At 40.8% G+C, this 15,399-nt stretch overlaps 1 protein-coding gene and 1 long non-coding RNA gene across 8 annotated transcripts in view; one reads left to right on the top strand and one right to left on the bottom strand.

Annotated features, from left to right (window-relative positions):
* Positions 1 to 15,399, bottom strand: part of ANK3 (ankyrin 3) — a 332,342-nt gene that overhangs the window by 103,880 nt on the left and 213,063 nt on the right. For 4 of the 6 annotated variants that reach the window (XM_047825329.1, XM_047825328.1, XM_047825332.1 and 1 more), the window contains one exon: positions 1,160 to 1,283. In XM_047825329.1, coding sequence (XP_047681285.1) covers positions 1,160 to 1,283 — 124 coding nt within the window. Of the gene's footprint in view, positions 1 to 1,159; positions 1,284 to 2,577; positions 2,889 to 8,349; positions 8,404 to 15,399 lie in introns of those variants that run through there. The other 2 variants (XM_047825331.1, XM_047825333.1) reach the window with 2 other exon arrangements.
* LOC125147901 (uncharacterized) lies at positions 3,257 to 13,810 on the top strand. Of its 2 annotated transcripts, none has more exons than XR_007145344.1 (3): positions 3,257 to 3,481; positions 7,384 to 7,443; positions 10,967 to 13,810. It is a non-coding gene; the product is annotated as an uncharacterized LOC125147901 (long non-coding RNA). The 2 variants fall into 2 exon arrangements; XR_007145343.1 differs by having other exon boundaries at positions 12,872 to 13,810.

Genomic DNA, 15,399 nt, shown 5'->3' on the forward strand with positions numbered 1-15,399 from the left:
GAATTTTCCCTTGAGATCCTTTGAGACTCTGTATGTTTTTCAGTTTAACTCATGGCTCTGCATGATTACACGAGATGTTAAATATTTTTAAACAGTTATTTTCCTCTTCTTATTAATGATCCCCTGTTACACTGAGATCTTAAGGACTTTTATAAATATATTTATAAAGCAAACATTCTATGAAGTTACATAAGGTTCCAAGTTGTATTAATAAAAAGTCTAGCTCAAAGAAAAATCAATTCAGTATCTAAACTTGGCCACATCAACAACACTGAGAATAAATTCCCAGGCTTACTTTGTGGGAAGTGCCATTTACTATTAGACAATGAAACTTTTTACAACAGATCCTTAAACTATAGGAAAATGTCCCCAGGGTTCTAGCTTAGAAAGTTTAATTATTAGCTTTAAAATAACTTGACTGTCAGCAAACATGCTGTTAAACCAACCAGGGAAAAGAAGTCCCCAGATTCTGGACAAGGTCCTGTTTCTTTCAACCAGTGTCAGGTAAGTTTGAGCCAAGGTTTTTCACATGCAAAAGTTTTATACTTCAGTTTTAAAGGCTGAATTTGCTACCATTCCTGTCCATGACTTTGGGTAAGTCATTGCAATGTTCCTAACATGTCCATAGTAAACAAAGTAATGCCACAGTTTTAGAGAGATACCCAAACACTTGGTAGACAATTCTAATAAGCTATATGTAATCTTTTTTAGAATGCTCTCTTAAGTTTCAATCATGAATTATTCTTTCAGTGTTAGAGAACAGTGAACAATCAATACAACTATTTCATACTTAGTGGAAAATAAGATTTTTCTTTCACTATGGAACAAAATTTAATTTTTAAACATGGAGACCACACTGACTCTCCCAGTTTTATCAGTGAGCTCTTTTGCCATCATGCTTGAAGCATGACTGCAAGGTGGGGAAAAAAGAACCAACACTCAACATGTTCAATCACGTAAAACCAAGGACTGAGAAACCACAAAAGAAAACAGCAGAGCATGTATACCAGAGTTGAGAACATTTGAGAACATTCTACCAAATTCACATCCTCATCCAAAGAGCACATTTGGGGATAATGTGAACAATGAAAATGATTTTGGTTTATGACAAATCATGGTTGTATTAAGGTAACTATGAAAAACAGCACCAATAAAATACCTGGCAGAACGGGCCCCAAGACTAAAGCCCATGTAGCCCTCTGCAGGGAGAGAGTCATCGCCCAGCTCCTTAAGGTCCTGGGGCCCCAGGTATTTGTCCGTGTCACCTGTCATTGCGTCCTCACCTGTGGATGGACAAAGCAAACCACAATCAGAAGCTTCCCTTTTGAAAATGCATTTGTTGTGGGGAAAACCGCTCCTTTGATCACCAGCAAATCACTCATTTTCTCATAATCCCCCACCCCCTGGATAATATCTGTAACTGCCATTTAGAAGGAAAAAGCATAGGTAGAGGTTAGTCCATAATTTCAAGAGTGAATTTAAGTAGCGAAAGAGCTCCTGGTGTTAAGTTTTCCAAATTAAAATGTCTCCCCTGTCTCATTTCCCCTCCTCAAGCCCCGGCTGACTAGAAGGCTGACTAGAACGGTGGATCTTTTACTTCGGTTGGCTTTCCATGCCTCACTATGACAAGGGCAGCTCGTCTGAATGGACGTGGATTGCAAAATAAGAGCCACCTCTCCATTACCGTTCTGGAAAATCATATATGGGAAGGGAACGGACTTTCTTTTTCAAAATGGTCTTCTCACACACAGGATTCCCGTTCGGGGCTTATGGAAGAAACTAGCAAGTTATTTAATCTGAACTATTACTGCTTAATAGTTCAAGGAAAACCTTGAAACACATCAATTTTGAACTGTTTCTACACCAATCACAGTAACAGCTCAGTGCAGCTGCCCCAGGGCTGGAACCCTACTTGGGAAGGAGCTCTACTTTCTGTAGAGACCAAATGTAGAGACCAGCAGTTTGAAAGGACTGATATAAATTGCTCTTTGCCCATCAATACAAAGAGTTAATTTCGTAAAACTTTTACTAGCTACATATGCACAGCATGACCTCACGGAAAAACCACATTCCAAGAGTGACAGAGCAGGTTTTTCAAATGCCTTTTGCCCTCTGGGACGTTTCCCATCCTTTTCAAAACGTATCACAGACTGTGGAAAAGTTCATTCCGCAAACAGGCAAACGTATCTCCTTTTTATGACTCTCCTTGTCTTTCTGGACACAAGCGTGTCTGGCTGAGAGAGATCTCAAAAGCATGTATGTTATGTTTTCTCAAAGGTAAGTGATTCATCTGTTCCAGCTATATTTTCCAATTCCTTCATTTGGTACCATTTATAATTTCCATTCATTTAAACCCAGGAAACCACAGAGCTTAGCTTTTAAACTACCAATCAAGTCTAAAAATACACTGTCAACTACTGTTTTTGCAAATATAAAAACTAAACAGATCTGTTTTCTACTACTACCCGGTACCAAGAGATTATTTTAAGTAACTATTCACAGCTGGGCTATTTGCACATTCACTGCACATGAAACAAAAACAGCACACACCAAGTACAACTTAAAGAAAGAGCTTACTCTGCGGTAAAGCCATTTCCACCAGGCGGGGCTGATCAAATGTTTTCCTGATGTTTCCAGGAATTCCTTAGGCAGTGATTTAGAATATACCTCCGAATCAGCCCAAACAAACCGACCCCTGGGGGTGTATTCACGTCTTCACCACCACCGCAGGGTCCTGCTCAGCATCTTTGTCTTCTCGTAGGCAGTGGAGGACTTACACATCTTTTTCTACTCATCAGAGTGCAAAGATTTTCGATCTTTCAGACCAGAAAAAATAAAAATAAAGAAGAGCAAAACCTGGCTACACTTAATTGAGAAGACCCTTTTGATCACTCTGCAGACATCCTTTCAAAGCTCCTTCTGATTGGACCAAGAACTCCGCTGGCAAGCCTCTAGCAGGACCGAATGGTGACATAAATGCAAGCCCTTGAGTTATTTGTATGTAAATATGAGGACTGCTCCAGTGTAGACTTTCGGTAATTTGATACCAATGCCCGGTGCCTAACCGGGTAACCGAGACCGCCTTAAATCTAGGGAGAGCCGGCGAGCGGGGTGCTGCGTTTAGTCAGGAGGTGACTCTTCTCCAACATGAATGAAGAAACGGCCAAGCCAGGTAGAAGAAAAAACAGAAGAAAACAAAGAAATGGCCCAGGCGGGGAGTGGCAGGGAGCTCCAGGCAAACTTTCAACTTTGTTCTCAGCTGGGAACACCGGGAGCCCTGGTTATTTATGGTCCCTGTCAGGTGGAAGGAGGGGAAAAAAAGAGCCAGAGGGAGGGCCTGCCCTTGAGCCGAGGTGCTGAAACTGTGGGGCTGCGGGAAGCCACAGCGATTCCAGAAGCTCTCCGAGAAGCGCCTGAGAGTACATGGATCCCCACTGCTTTTTGTCAAGAGTTGGAAGAAAGGAGCAGAAGGAAAAAGCAAGTGAATGTCTGCTTTATTTTGGGCATAAGTTCTTTCGACTCTTTAACCCACTCAAAGGAACTAACTGGTCATCCCTCCACCACCACCCCCCTCCCCTGCCCCCTTGAGAAGGCTCTGGAGAGAGCTCCCAGCAGAGAGGAAGAAGCATTTGCTGCGAAGGGCAGGAAACAGCCCGGAGGAGGCACTGCTGTCACTTTGCTGTTATGGTGTTTCCCTCTCTCTGGGACTCCTGGCCTCTCTCTGGGTCTCCCGGCCTCCCTTCCCAGCTGCTCCACCCTGTCTGTGTTGGCAAGTGGAGGAGAAAACTAGCAGGAATTCTGCATCCTCCATTTGGGTACACTAGAGAGGCAATTTCAATTTCCTTTTTCTCAGAATAGCTGGAAAATGAGGTTAGAGAGTAAGTAAAGGGTTTTGAACGGTCTTGCTGAAATCAGTGGCATATGGTACTTTTTTCTGATTGGGTCTCTATCTCTTGGGTTGTTATCTAAAGATACAGAAATTTGAATCTGTAGAACTGATGAAGTGGGGTACAGATTTATTTTTCCTGGATAAACGCCTCAATCAATGAATCAATGGCTCATCTAATATTAAGACAATTGGAGACCTGGTGCTTTACTTTGACGAGACTGACTGTAGTCAGCACTGTAATTATGCCGCGATAGAAGGAAAGCCATTTATAATGCCTGGTACATATTGAAAAATACTCCCAAGCAAAAGAAAAATTTTCAGTTTTGTAAAGAATGGAAGGGGAAGTCATGGTTAGAATGGATAAAAGGGCTAAACATTAATCTGTTTTCCACATCTGCACTTAAAATCCAAACTGCTTAGCGAAACCTCATTCAATGACTGTCGCTCATTCAAGCTCCCTAACAAGGGCTGCAGTGAACAAGTTCCTTCCTTTTGACTTCTTGGCCAGTCTTTCTCTTTCTCTGGCCACTCCTCCACACCTGTTGCCCTTCTGTCAAACAGAATTATTTCAGTCCCTAGAATTCCTGAAACACTTTAGACTTTGAACCACCACATAGGGTGCACTCTTGATGGAACCTTCACCCCTCTACTTCTCCAATCTTTGACTCTAAAATTCCTCCCATCCTGTACTCACCATCTTAAGTTAGTGGTTCTGCATGTGGGCTTCCCTTATCAGAGTGTACTGCCGGTGAAAACATCTGTTTAGTCTCTCCCACTGGAGAGTGAGATCCCCTAGATTAGGAACCAAATTTTCCTGAGCCTGGCATATTGCAAGTGCCCAATAAATATTTTTGGATTTCATCATTGCTTTTATTAAAGAGTATGGTTTAAAAAAATAGACTCTTAAATACAGAGAGCAAACTGGTAGTTACCAGAGAGGAGGTGAGTAGGGGGATGGGCGAGGAAAATAAAGAGGTAGGTGATGTGCTCGTCTCTGCATCTATGTGCCTTGGCAATGGCAACATAGCACTCTTCTGACATGTCAAACTTGATGGCTGGTATACAGTTAAATGGTAATAAGGTTAAGTTTCTGTTCTTCTTTGCCCATCCTTCTTAAACTTCAAAAATGGTCACTATGAAACCAAAAGAAGCCCAGAGTTGAAATGGGGTGAGAGCTGTCAATATATTTGGCCAAAGATTAATTAAAATAGCCTTACCACATGGTGAAAACATTTCTCAAAAGGCATGGCAAGTAGAAACAAAGGCAATGGTATTATTTTAAATCAGTTTTGCACAGTTGGTGCTCTGGATTCAAATCCAGGCTTTGTCATTTACTAATTAGCTGACCTTTGGAGCACTGTTTACCCTGAGTCACAGTTTCAACCTTTACAAAACTGGGATAATAACGCTGCCTTCCAGCCGAAGCCTTCTTGTGGGGAATTAAGTGAAATAATGCACGGAAAAAGGACTTAATCTGATCTGTTAGTGTTATTCTGTAACACAGCTTTGTCTAGTGCCCAAATATCTGAATTCATGAACTCATGTAGTTAGCATTTAGATTGCTAGTATTGATAGGGGTAAAGGCAAAATCCAACCACAGCAGCAAATGTCTCTGCTTTGTACCATGTAACACAAGCCCTGGCTCATAGGGACTCAACAAATATTTGTTGATTGATTCACTGAATGAATAATAATAGAAAAAACTCACTCTCCTTTCAATAAACACAAATATTCTATAATTTTGTATACCAAAACTTCGAAAAGCATGACATGAGTTGTGTTGGGTGACTTGTTAACTGTCTCTAATCCCAAAAATATTTTGATTGGTAGTAGCTTCTGACCAACATGCCCAAATGTAGATAAGCTAACAAAGGTAATTCTATGACTGAACAGCTCTGTTATAATATCAAACATATTTAGTTGAAATATATATACACACACACATATATATATATATATATACACACACACACATATATATATGTCTCTTATATTCATGTGTACTGCCTTTAAATGAATTTGGGCTGGGTCAAGTTTTGAACAAGAAAGTGCAGGGGAAGTGATTTTGCATGCCATTTCAGTTTTAGTTCAAGGAAACCTTGCAGTTTCTTCTTGAGTCTCTTTCAAACACTAGTTTGGGGGAAGCCAATCCCAGTGTAAGAAATTTGACTACCATGAGACCACCATGATGTAAAGAAAGTCAAGGTGGCCGTAAGGAGAGGCAGCATGGAAAGAGACAGAGAGAGGCCCAGTTAGTGCTCAGATGTTCCATTCGTCCTAGTGGGGTTGATAGACTATGAATGAAGATACCACATTGAACATTCTGCCATATTACTCCCACCCCAGCTGCTATCTGAATGTAATCTCAGCAAAGATCTCAAGAATCCAGCTGAACCTAATGAATCCACACAACCATGGGAGATGAATAATTAAAATATTGAGTTTAGAGGTAGGTTGTCACAGTGTAGTAAGCAGTGAAAACAGAGAGGAATGAGAAATGACAAGGTCCAAAAGTCGGCCAAAGAGGTCACACGCTGATTGCTTAATGCATCCCTAGTGAATTAAGAGTTAGCTCTGTAGTGTGCTACTCAATTAGCACAGACCAAGTCCAGGAAGACCACACTGGTAAATGCCACTGGAGGAAGCCTCATCTATTTAGTATTGACTTTGTGCCTCTTAAAATTATGAGCACTGAAGTTCTCATTGTTAATCCATTTCGGATAATAAAATACCAGAGACTGGAAATGTAATGTTTAAAGAAGAACACAAAACACCCCAGTCTATTGTGATCCCACCATTCACCAAATAATAAAAGCTGTTCAGAGGATTTCACTTCAATTTTCCAGCTATCTCCTCTTCCTGGTCCTCCTATCATGACTAGGTTAAGAAAAAAGTTTCTCATACCACAATCAACCTTTCAAAGATCCACACCCTTTGACTACCAGAAAATCATGCAAAATAGAATCAAGAACAAAGGAGAGAAAGAAAGAATACATAAAATGATTATCAGGACTGTAGTTGGTCAGATAGCTGTATCCTCATTTCTTTCTTTCTTTCCATCATTCATCTATCTCTATCTATTACCTATCTACCTACCTACCTACCTACCTACCTACCTACCTACCTATTTTTAGGTTTGTAAGTAATCTCTACACCCAACATAGGGCTTAAACTCACAATCCCAAACTCAATAGTTGCATGTCCCACTGACTGAGCCAGCCAGGCACCCCAGCCCTCATTCTTTTTAGATTCCAAGTCAATGGTTCAGGTCAGCATGTGGTGGAATATACCGAACCCAATTCCTTGCAATCTTTCATTGTGCCCACTAATATCCTTTTTATGCTGAATAGAGGAAACAGTTCTTGGCCTGATATTTGACAGTGTTTCATATGCCCTAGGAGTTCTTTTCTTCTTTCTTTTTTTACATGTAACTTTTTTTCTAATGTTTTCCATGTTAAGATCATCACCAAGGAATACTTTTGTTGCTTTTCTAGGGGTTGAAAGTTGTTTTCCCATCTGTCTGGAGATAAGAATCATAAAGAAATTTCCTTAAGGTAAGTGTACCAAATTATATTGTCTGAAACTTTGCTCAGAAGTGCTTTATTTCCCTGCTACGAAATGCAGAATTTTCTTCTCAAGGTATGTATTTTGTAAACTTATAGAGTTGCAAGTAACAATACATAACACCTTCAAATGAATTGATAGTAGAAAACCTTCAAATTACATGGGATTACAAAAAATCTAGATCAGAAAGAATACAGCTGAACATAGTACCTATGCTCTAGTGATTTATTAGGAGTTGGTTTCTTAACAGAACTTAGCAAATGGTCTTGTAGGCAACTAGTTAATGATCAAAACTTAGGCTTATATTTAGCACACTTATTCTGAAAAAAAGTGATTTTTTTGATCATCACATAGCAAAGAGAAGAAATGAAAACTTTTGGGAAAATAAATCCTTTAAGCATTTCTAGTCTACATTACAGAACAATAGAGTGAGATCACACCATTATAGTCAACACTTTATCTACTGAGCATTTACTATGTTCCAGGCACTGTATGGTGCTTTGTAAGTATGATCTGAAGCAATTCTCAAATCCACCTTATAAAATAGAATCATTGTCTCCATTTCAATATAAAGAAAACCCAGTTCACAATGGTAAATAACCCAAGATCACTTAGAATATGAGAAAAACTGGATTCAAAATCAGTTGGTCTGACTACAGAGCCCTACTTTTAACTATTGTAATACACTATGTTATTGAACAACTACTACAAGAAATTGGTAACCAAAATGTAAGGTCCATGAGGGCAAAGTTTTGTCTGTTTTGGTCCATATCCAGTGCCCAGAGCAATGCCTGGCACATAGTTGCTGCTCAATAAATCTGTGCAATGAAAATTCAGTGATTGCCTTTGGAGATAGCAACTATATTACTGGAGTGAGGAGAAGGAGGGAGACTTACTTTTCACCGTAAACTCTTGTACCTTGGGAATTTTATACCATGTGCATCTATCACCTATTCAAAAAATGAATAAAATTAACAAAATAAAACAAAACAAAATACAGGGACTGCAGATAAATCAGATAGGCTGTGTTCCATACAGCAGAACTGGTATTTGGACATACACAGGTCTGCCAGGTAGATATTAAGATGTGTATGTGCACCAGCAAATATTTGGAAAATGTGGAGAGAAAACTTAGTTACGATATTCAACCTTACTATTTAAGAGATGGACCAGAAAAAATAAAATAACAAGGCAAGAGGAAGGAGATACACATTATTAATGTGGTACTTCTAGTAGCTTCCCATTGTTGTAAAATGATGGTTCTCAACCTGTAGGATGCATTATAATCACCTGAAAATTTACAATTACACAAGTTCCCAAGTTCTGGTCCTAATCACTTCTGGTCCAAAATCGCACTGTGATAACCACTGTTTTAAAGGATGCTTACAAATAAATGACAGTTATCTAATGGCAGTATTGATTCTGCAGAATTAAGTGTCTATTTTCCTGGTGGGGATTTCTAGAGTAATTGACATAGCTTCAGCAACTGAATTCAAAGAATTGAGTGCAGTGTTTCTAAATTGCCATGTGTATGTTTGCATCATCCGAGAACCTTGTAGAACTGTAGATGCTGATTCTGCAGGTCTCAGGCAGGCCCTGAGATCCTGCATGTATAACAAGCTCCCAGGTGACTGCAAACCACACTTTGGGCAGTGAGACAGTAGAGCCCCAGACTAGGATCTGCTATGAGTAAAGCCAACTACTGCCTTTGAGGCATTTTGTCTCCGATAAAGAAGCTAAGACCAAGACACAAACAATAATAGAAATACTATACTACTACTCCTGCTGGTTATGCTTTACTCAGTGCTTTGCATGTATGAGACACTGGGCTAACTGAGCACTTCATATGCACTTATACGCACGTCTCATTTACTTCTCAACCCCACAAAGCAAATACTCTTACTTCCCTTTTCTAGATGAAGACATAGATATGGAAAGGTTCTGTTATTTTTCAAAGCTCACATGTCTAGTTAGTGGTGGAGTCTGGATTAGAACCCACACAGTTAGGTGGCAGAGCCCAAGCTCTTCACCACCACACCAGTGTCAGAGGATGTGCAAGAGAAATGACGAAAGTATCCAAGAGCTCACAGGAAGAGGGCATCACATTGGACTGAGGAGACGTGGCAGATGTTGAATGGAGGTGTGTGAGTAAAGACAAGCAGAGAGGAGTGGAAGTGGGAAGTCGGCCATCCCAGCCAGTGGATGCGGCATGACAGGGAAAGGATGGGAATGTTCTGAGAACAGCAAGCAGCCAATTTTACTAAAGTGAGAGTCAACTGAGTTGTGGGAAGTGATGGCCATGTTGGGCCATGTTTTTAGGGTCTCTGAAGTTGGATTATAGAATAACCATTGCGATCCAAGTGACAAGCAACTGTATGTCCACTGTATGTCCATCAGTGGGTGAAAATGCAATCATTTTATTTGACCCCCCCCCCCAACACACACACACAGAAACTGGAGACCCAAACCCTCAAAGTTCTCCCTCTTCCTCTCCTCTTCTCCCACCCTAATTCTTTTTTTTTTTTTTGGGTGAAAATGCAATCACTTTATTTGACCCCCCCCCCCCCCACACACACACAAACTGGAGACCCAAACCCTCTTCCTCTCATCTTCTCCCACCCTAATTCTTTTTTTTTTAATGTTTATTAACTTTGAGAGAAAGAGTGAGAAACTGTAAGAGTGGGGCGGGGTGGGGAGAGAGAGAGAGAGAGAGAGAGAGAGAGAGAAAGCTAGCTATAGGGCTCGATCTCACGAACCTCGAGATCATGACCTGAGCTGAAATCAAGAGTCAGTATGCTTAGCCAACCAAGCCACCCAGGAACCCCTCTCCCATCCTAATTCTAATCCTATAGCAGTAAGCAGGATTCACTGATAGTTGCCTCTGTTTCATAAAAACAAGAAAAAAAAAGACTCAGCTGTTTATTGAGCACCTACTATATGCTGGTCACTGTTCTACATGCTTAGTATGTTATTTCTTTTCATCTTCTCAGCAATTCCATGTGGTATAATTAACCATTTAGAGATGAGACAAATAAGACTCAGCATATTTTATTTTTTGAAGGTTCAAATAAGGGACATAAAATACAGATAACTTTGAAGAGAAAACAGTTTCCATCAACGCAAAGCATTAATCAAAAGATGTCTGTCTCCCCTCATTTTTAGACAATAAATTTTCAGCATGGAGAATCCAAATAACTATATTTTGCTCACAAGTCTTTTCTCTCCTTCCCCTGATATTTTTAGTCTCAGAAAAAGCGAGGGGCGGGAAACGCACGGAAGAGGAGTGTGGTAATAGTAGAAGCCTGATGCACTCAGTCTCGTTCTCAGTGTCTGATTCGATCCCAGAGTTACACAATGAGCAATGGGAAGTTACTCAGATTCCAGATCTGCACGTATTTCACCTTTCATTTTGTAGTTTGGGGCAAGAGCTTGGATTAAGCAAGGTTTCCTGTGAATATCTGACAGACTGATAAAGAGGGAGTGACATACGGCTCGTGCAATTGCTCCACGCAGGTGAAGAGGTCGTGTGTGTGGCAGAGGCTCTTCTGTGTTAGGCTGGAGGCCCAGCTCAGGACTCCATTACCTTCGGGAAGGGGTGGAGGCTCCGGGAGAGGCTGCAGCCCCAGGCCAGGTAAAGAACAGAGCTCCCTCCCTCAGCCTGGAAGCAGCAGATGCTGGGCCTTCCCTTGAGCTTTTTGTTTTCCAGCATCTCCTAGCAATGGTACTAGGTTCTTTCAAAACAGTTTACCAACTACATTCTGGAATATATATAATGCTTTCTTGCTTTCCTTCTCAAAATATGTGAGAACAATGGGTAAGTTGAGACAACAGTTAGATGAGCAGTGGGTGAAATAGGTGGTCTTAAGAAGGCTAAGGAAGTGTGTGTCATTAAGGGGTTCATGTACTTCTTGTGGGAAGCCATGTGCCACACTCTGCCTGCTTTTTCCCAAGCTCTAGGTGTTCATAAGAGCCAGCCTTCCCAGGTGGCCAAAGAGAAATCAGGCTTGACTGGCAAAGTTTGCACATCTCTTAACCAACAAGAACAAGTTGCTGTTATCCCACAGAACAAATGACTCTTTCTGCTCAGGCTAGTTTTTTGTTTTGTTTTGTTTTGTTTTGTTTTAAAGAGTAAACAAAGTCCATTTGATTCTTTACTCTCAAACATTATTCTATTCTTTGTGGCTAGATGTGCTTCTTTTTAAAAACTGGATCACAGTTTTTAAACTGTTCCTTAATCCAAGCTAGATATAGTTTCTAAATAAGCATGCATGACTCAGTCTTGGAACTCTTCCAGATGTAGCAATGAAAAATGTCCCCTGTGATCTTGGTTGGGTTAATAAACAAACTCATCCCAGAAAGGAAAACGATTTCAGTGTCCTTCCTGTGAAGAGGTAGAAAAAGACAATGTTGGGACAGACACTATAACTTTTTCATATTCTTATCATTCTTATCAATATACCTTAACTCTCATCCAGAAACTGCCCTCTGTCCTCTCAGTAAGATGACACTGACTTGGTCACATAAACTTCTGAGACTAGAGACAGAAAGCAGGTAGAAAGAAGTACAAGGTTACTTACCCTGTTCTCATTATCTAAAATCTATGCTCCTTGTAAAGAAGACTAGACAATGAATAAATCACTAGCCACAAACTAGCCCAGTGAAATCAGGCACTAAAATGTTGGTTCTCACTTAGAGAGAAACTAGGTAGCTTAATTCAAGGTGGTCATGTCCATCATGCCAATTGATTCTTTCCTCTATTTATTCTTTGTTGGCTATTTGTCTAGCTTCAACCCAAAATCCAGACCTCAGTAGTGACAGCTGTTCCTTACTTACGTGTGTAAGGACAGTGTGTGCACAACAGGAACATATTCACTGTCCTAGGAATAAAGGAGTATCAGGAGCTCATATGCTTTGTGAGCAAGCATTTGGCCTCTTCTGCATGTTATATATATTTCCTACCTCCACCTGAAATATGTGTGTTTAAAAGGTAAAGACAGGTGGGGTCTGCTGTCAGTTGTCCTCATTTTGGTTCTGGCCCAGGTGGTCAAAGCACCCCTTCCCGTGTGTAGCATCTTGCCTTGCTTCTCCACATCCTCCTATTCCCAACTCTCTGCACTGCCCTGCCTTCCCTTCCCTGTCCATTCCCAGTGCTGATGGTCTGCTTTTTTCTCTCTGCAGCATGGTTCCCAACGTGAAAGGAAAGGGTTAGGGGTGGTCAGATTAGGACCCACTTCCATAAGAAGCAGGTCAGACTTTCCAGGTAGATGGGCAAGGACTAAAATAATTGGAGGGTGGGAGAAGAAAGCATATTCAAAATTACAACTTGTTTTGGCCAGATGAAAAAAACACCTATTGTCCTTAACCAATAAGCATGCTTAATTCCCAGCCATCAATCCTTGTGTCTGTTTTATTCCACAGGCCACTCCAGCTACTCATCCTGTCACGACTTCTTGGGAGAAAAAGTGCCCACACTCCATTAGAACTACTCTATTCTGTGTCTATATCCACAATGTCATGTCATGGAGGCGGCAGCTGCCTGAGATCCCCAGGGATCCCCAGATTACCTGTGCTCAGCTGACTGGACCCTGTCAGGGAATCTCCCGCCTTTTCTGGTTTTCTTCCTCATTGCTCTCCCTCCATATCCCTTGGCATTCCTCTTTCTCTGTACATGAGAATGTGCCTGGAGTTTTCTAGAACTGATTCTCATCCTCCCTATGACATTTCCCGGGGTCCTCATTCAGGCCGGTGCTTGGTTTCCCGAGCCCCATTGTGCTGAGTTCTTCTGTGAAGCCCTCTGCTTTCCTGTCTCTCTCTCTCTCTCTCTAAGTTTTATTTATTTAAGTTATCTCTACACCCATGTGGGGCTCAAACTCATGATCCAAGATCAAGAGTCGCATGCTCTTCCAACTGAGCCAGCTAGGTGCCCCATCTCTGACACTTTCTGCACTTAGAACACCTCTTTCCACCTGCCCCCAAATTTCTGCTTGTCCACATTCTATCTATTCCTTGAAATGCTTTCTTCCTGAGGCCTTTAGTATCTCTCATTCTTTTGAATTTCCTTGTCACTTTTATCACTTTTATCTATTTTTTTCTGTCGCATCTAATTTGAGTAGAAAGAGTAAAAAAACCAAATTCAAATTCCAGTTTCTTTGACTATGTGAACCTGAACAAATATCTTAAACCCTCTGAGCCCCAGATTCCTTAACATAAATTACAACAAATAACACTTTAGATTAAGAGTAAATGTAATTTAGGGGCACCTGGGTGGCTCAGTAGGTTAAGCGTCCAACTTCAGCTCAGGTCATGATCTCACGGCTCATGGATTCGAACCCCGCACCAGGCTCTGTGCTCAGAGCCTGGAGCCTGCTTTGGATTCTGTGTCTCCCTCTCTCTCTGCCCCTCTCCCGCTCATGCTCTGTCTCTGTCTCTCTCAAAAATAAATAAACATTTAAAAAAATAAAAAAAAGAGTAAATGTAAATCAGGAATAATAATAGTACCAATATTTTCTCAAAGTGATTGAGAAAATTAAGCAAGATAAAGTACGCTGTAACTAACATTCACTGAGATCCCTTTATACATGATCTCATTTAAAATGTGCAAAAATCCAACAGTTGTGGGGCTGTTATCTAAATTACCAGGCACCATGGATGTTGGAGAAGAGGTTAGGACAGGGATTTGCATATAATCCCTTGCACTGATTTGTGTAATCTTGATCAAGGTCGTTAACCTTGCTGGAACTGATTTTCCACATCTAATGGCTCTAACTCTGAGGTTACTGTGAAGGTTAAATGACATAATTCATGAAATGTATTTAGATTCATTCCTGGCACATAGAAAGGGCTCAGTAAATGGTAAGTACCTGTTTATTATTTTTAAAGATATTTTATTTTTAAGTAATCTCTACACCCAGCGTGGGGCTCAAACTTGCAACTCCAAGATCAAGAGTCGCATGCTCTGGTAAGTACCTTGTTTATGATGTTTTGAGTGTTCATTTATATGGAATCCTGTCAGGGGACAGACACAAGTAAATGTGTGGATTTAAGCCAGTGGGCACATCCATAGAAGAGGGCCTATCTGTATGTGTCCTAAGTGATGGGACAGGGATAAAGACAGGTCTACTCCCATGCAGCTAACAGTCTACATTAAAAGAAAATGAAAAAAATGAACCACAGATTGGTAAACCTGAATCTGTGGGCTGAATCTGCCTCCCACCTATTTTTTTAAAAAAATTTCTTTTAATGTTTATTTTTGAGAGAGAGAGAGAGAGAGAGAGAGAGAGAGAGAGAGAGAGAGAGCGCATGAGTGAGGGAGGGGCAGACAGAGAGGGAGACACAGCAAGATCATGACCTGAGCTAAAGTCAGATGCTCAACTGACTGAGCCACCCAGGCGCCCCACCTCCCACCTATTTTTTAAAACAAGTTTTATCATCACACAGCCATGTTCATTTGTCCTGGTATGGTCTCCTGCTGCTTCTGTGCTACAGAGGCAGGGTGGAGTAGTTAGAGACCACATGGCAGGAAAATTCAAAACTGGCCTGTATACTAATATAGGCATTACCTATATTACCTATTAATATAGGTAATATAAATTACCACTGGCCTGTATATTAATGACTAGTGCCTTGAGATGAGTTTTAGGACGAAGTTAAAAAGTGATTGAGTGGACGGTGGAAAACAGGTAGCCACAGTCATATTACACCGAACTCACTGACCATGGAAGGGCCCGGTTCTATTTCAAGTGCAGTGTAAAGCCTTGGGAGGTTTTTATTTGAGTTTTGTATTTATACTATACATTATTTAGAGGGGCTGGCTACTTTTATCATCAAATACAGCAACCAGGCAGGTGTGTACATAAAATGTAAATGTACATTTTCACAAACTGTTACAAAATAAATAGCATCCAGGTCAAGAACTAGAATATATCCTATCCCAATCACAACCTTCT

This window comes from Prionailurus viverrinus, chromosome D2 (assembly GCF_022837055.1).
Source record: "Prionailurus viverrinus isolate Anna chromosome D2, UM_Priviv_1.0, whole genome shotgun sequence".
Lineage (NCBI taxonomy): Eukaryota > Metazoa > Chordata > Mammalia > Carnivora > Felidae > Prionailurus > Prionailurus viverrinus.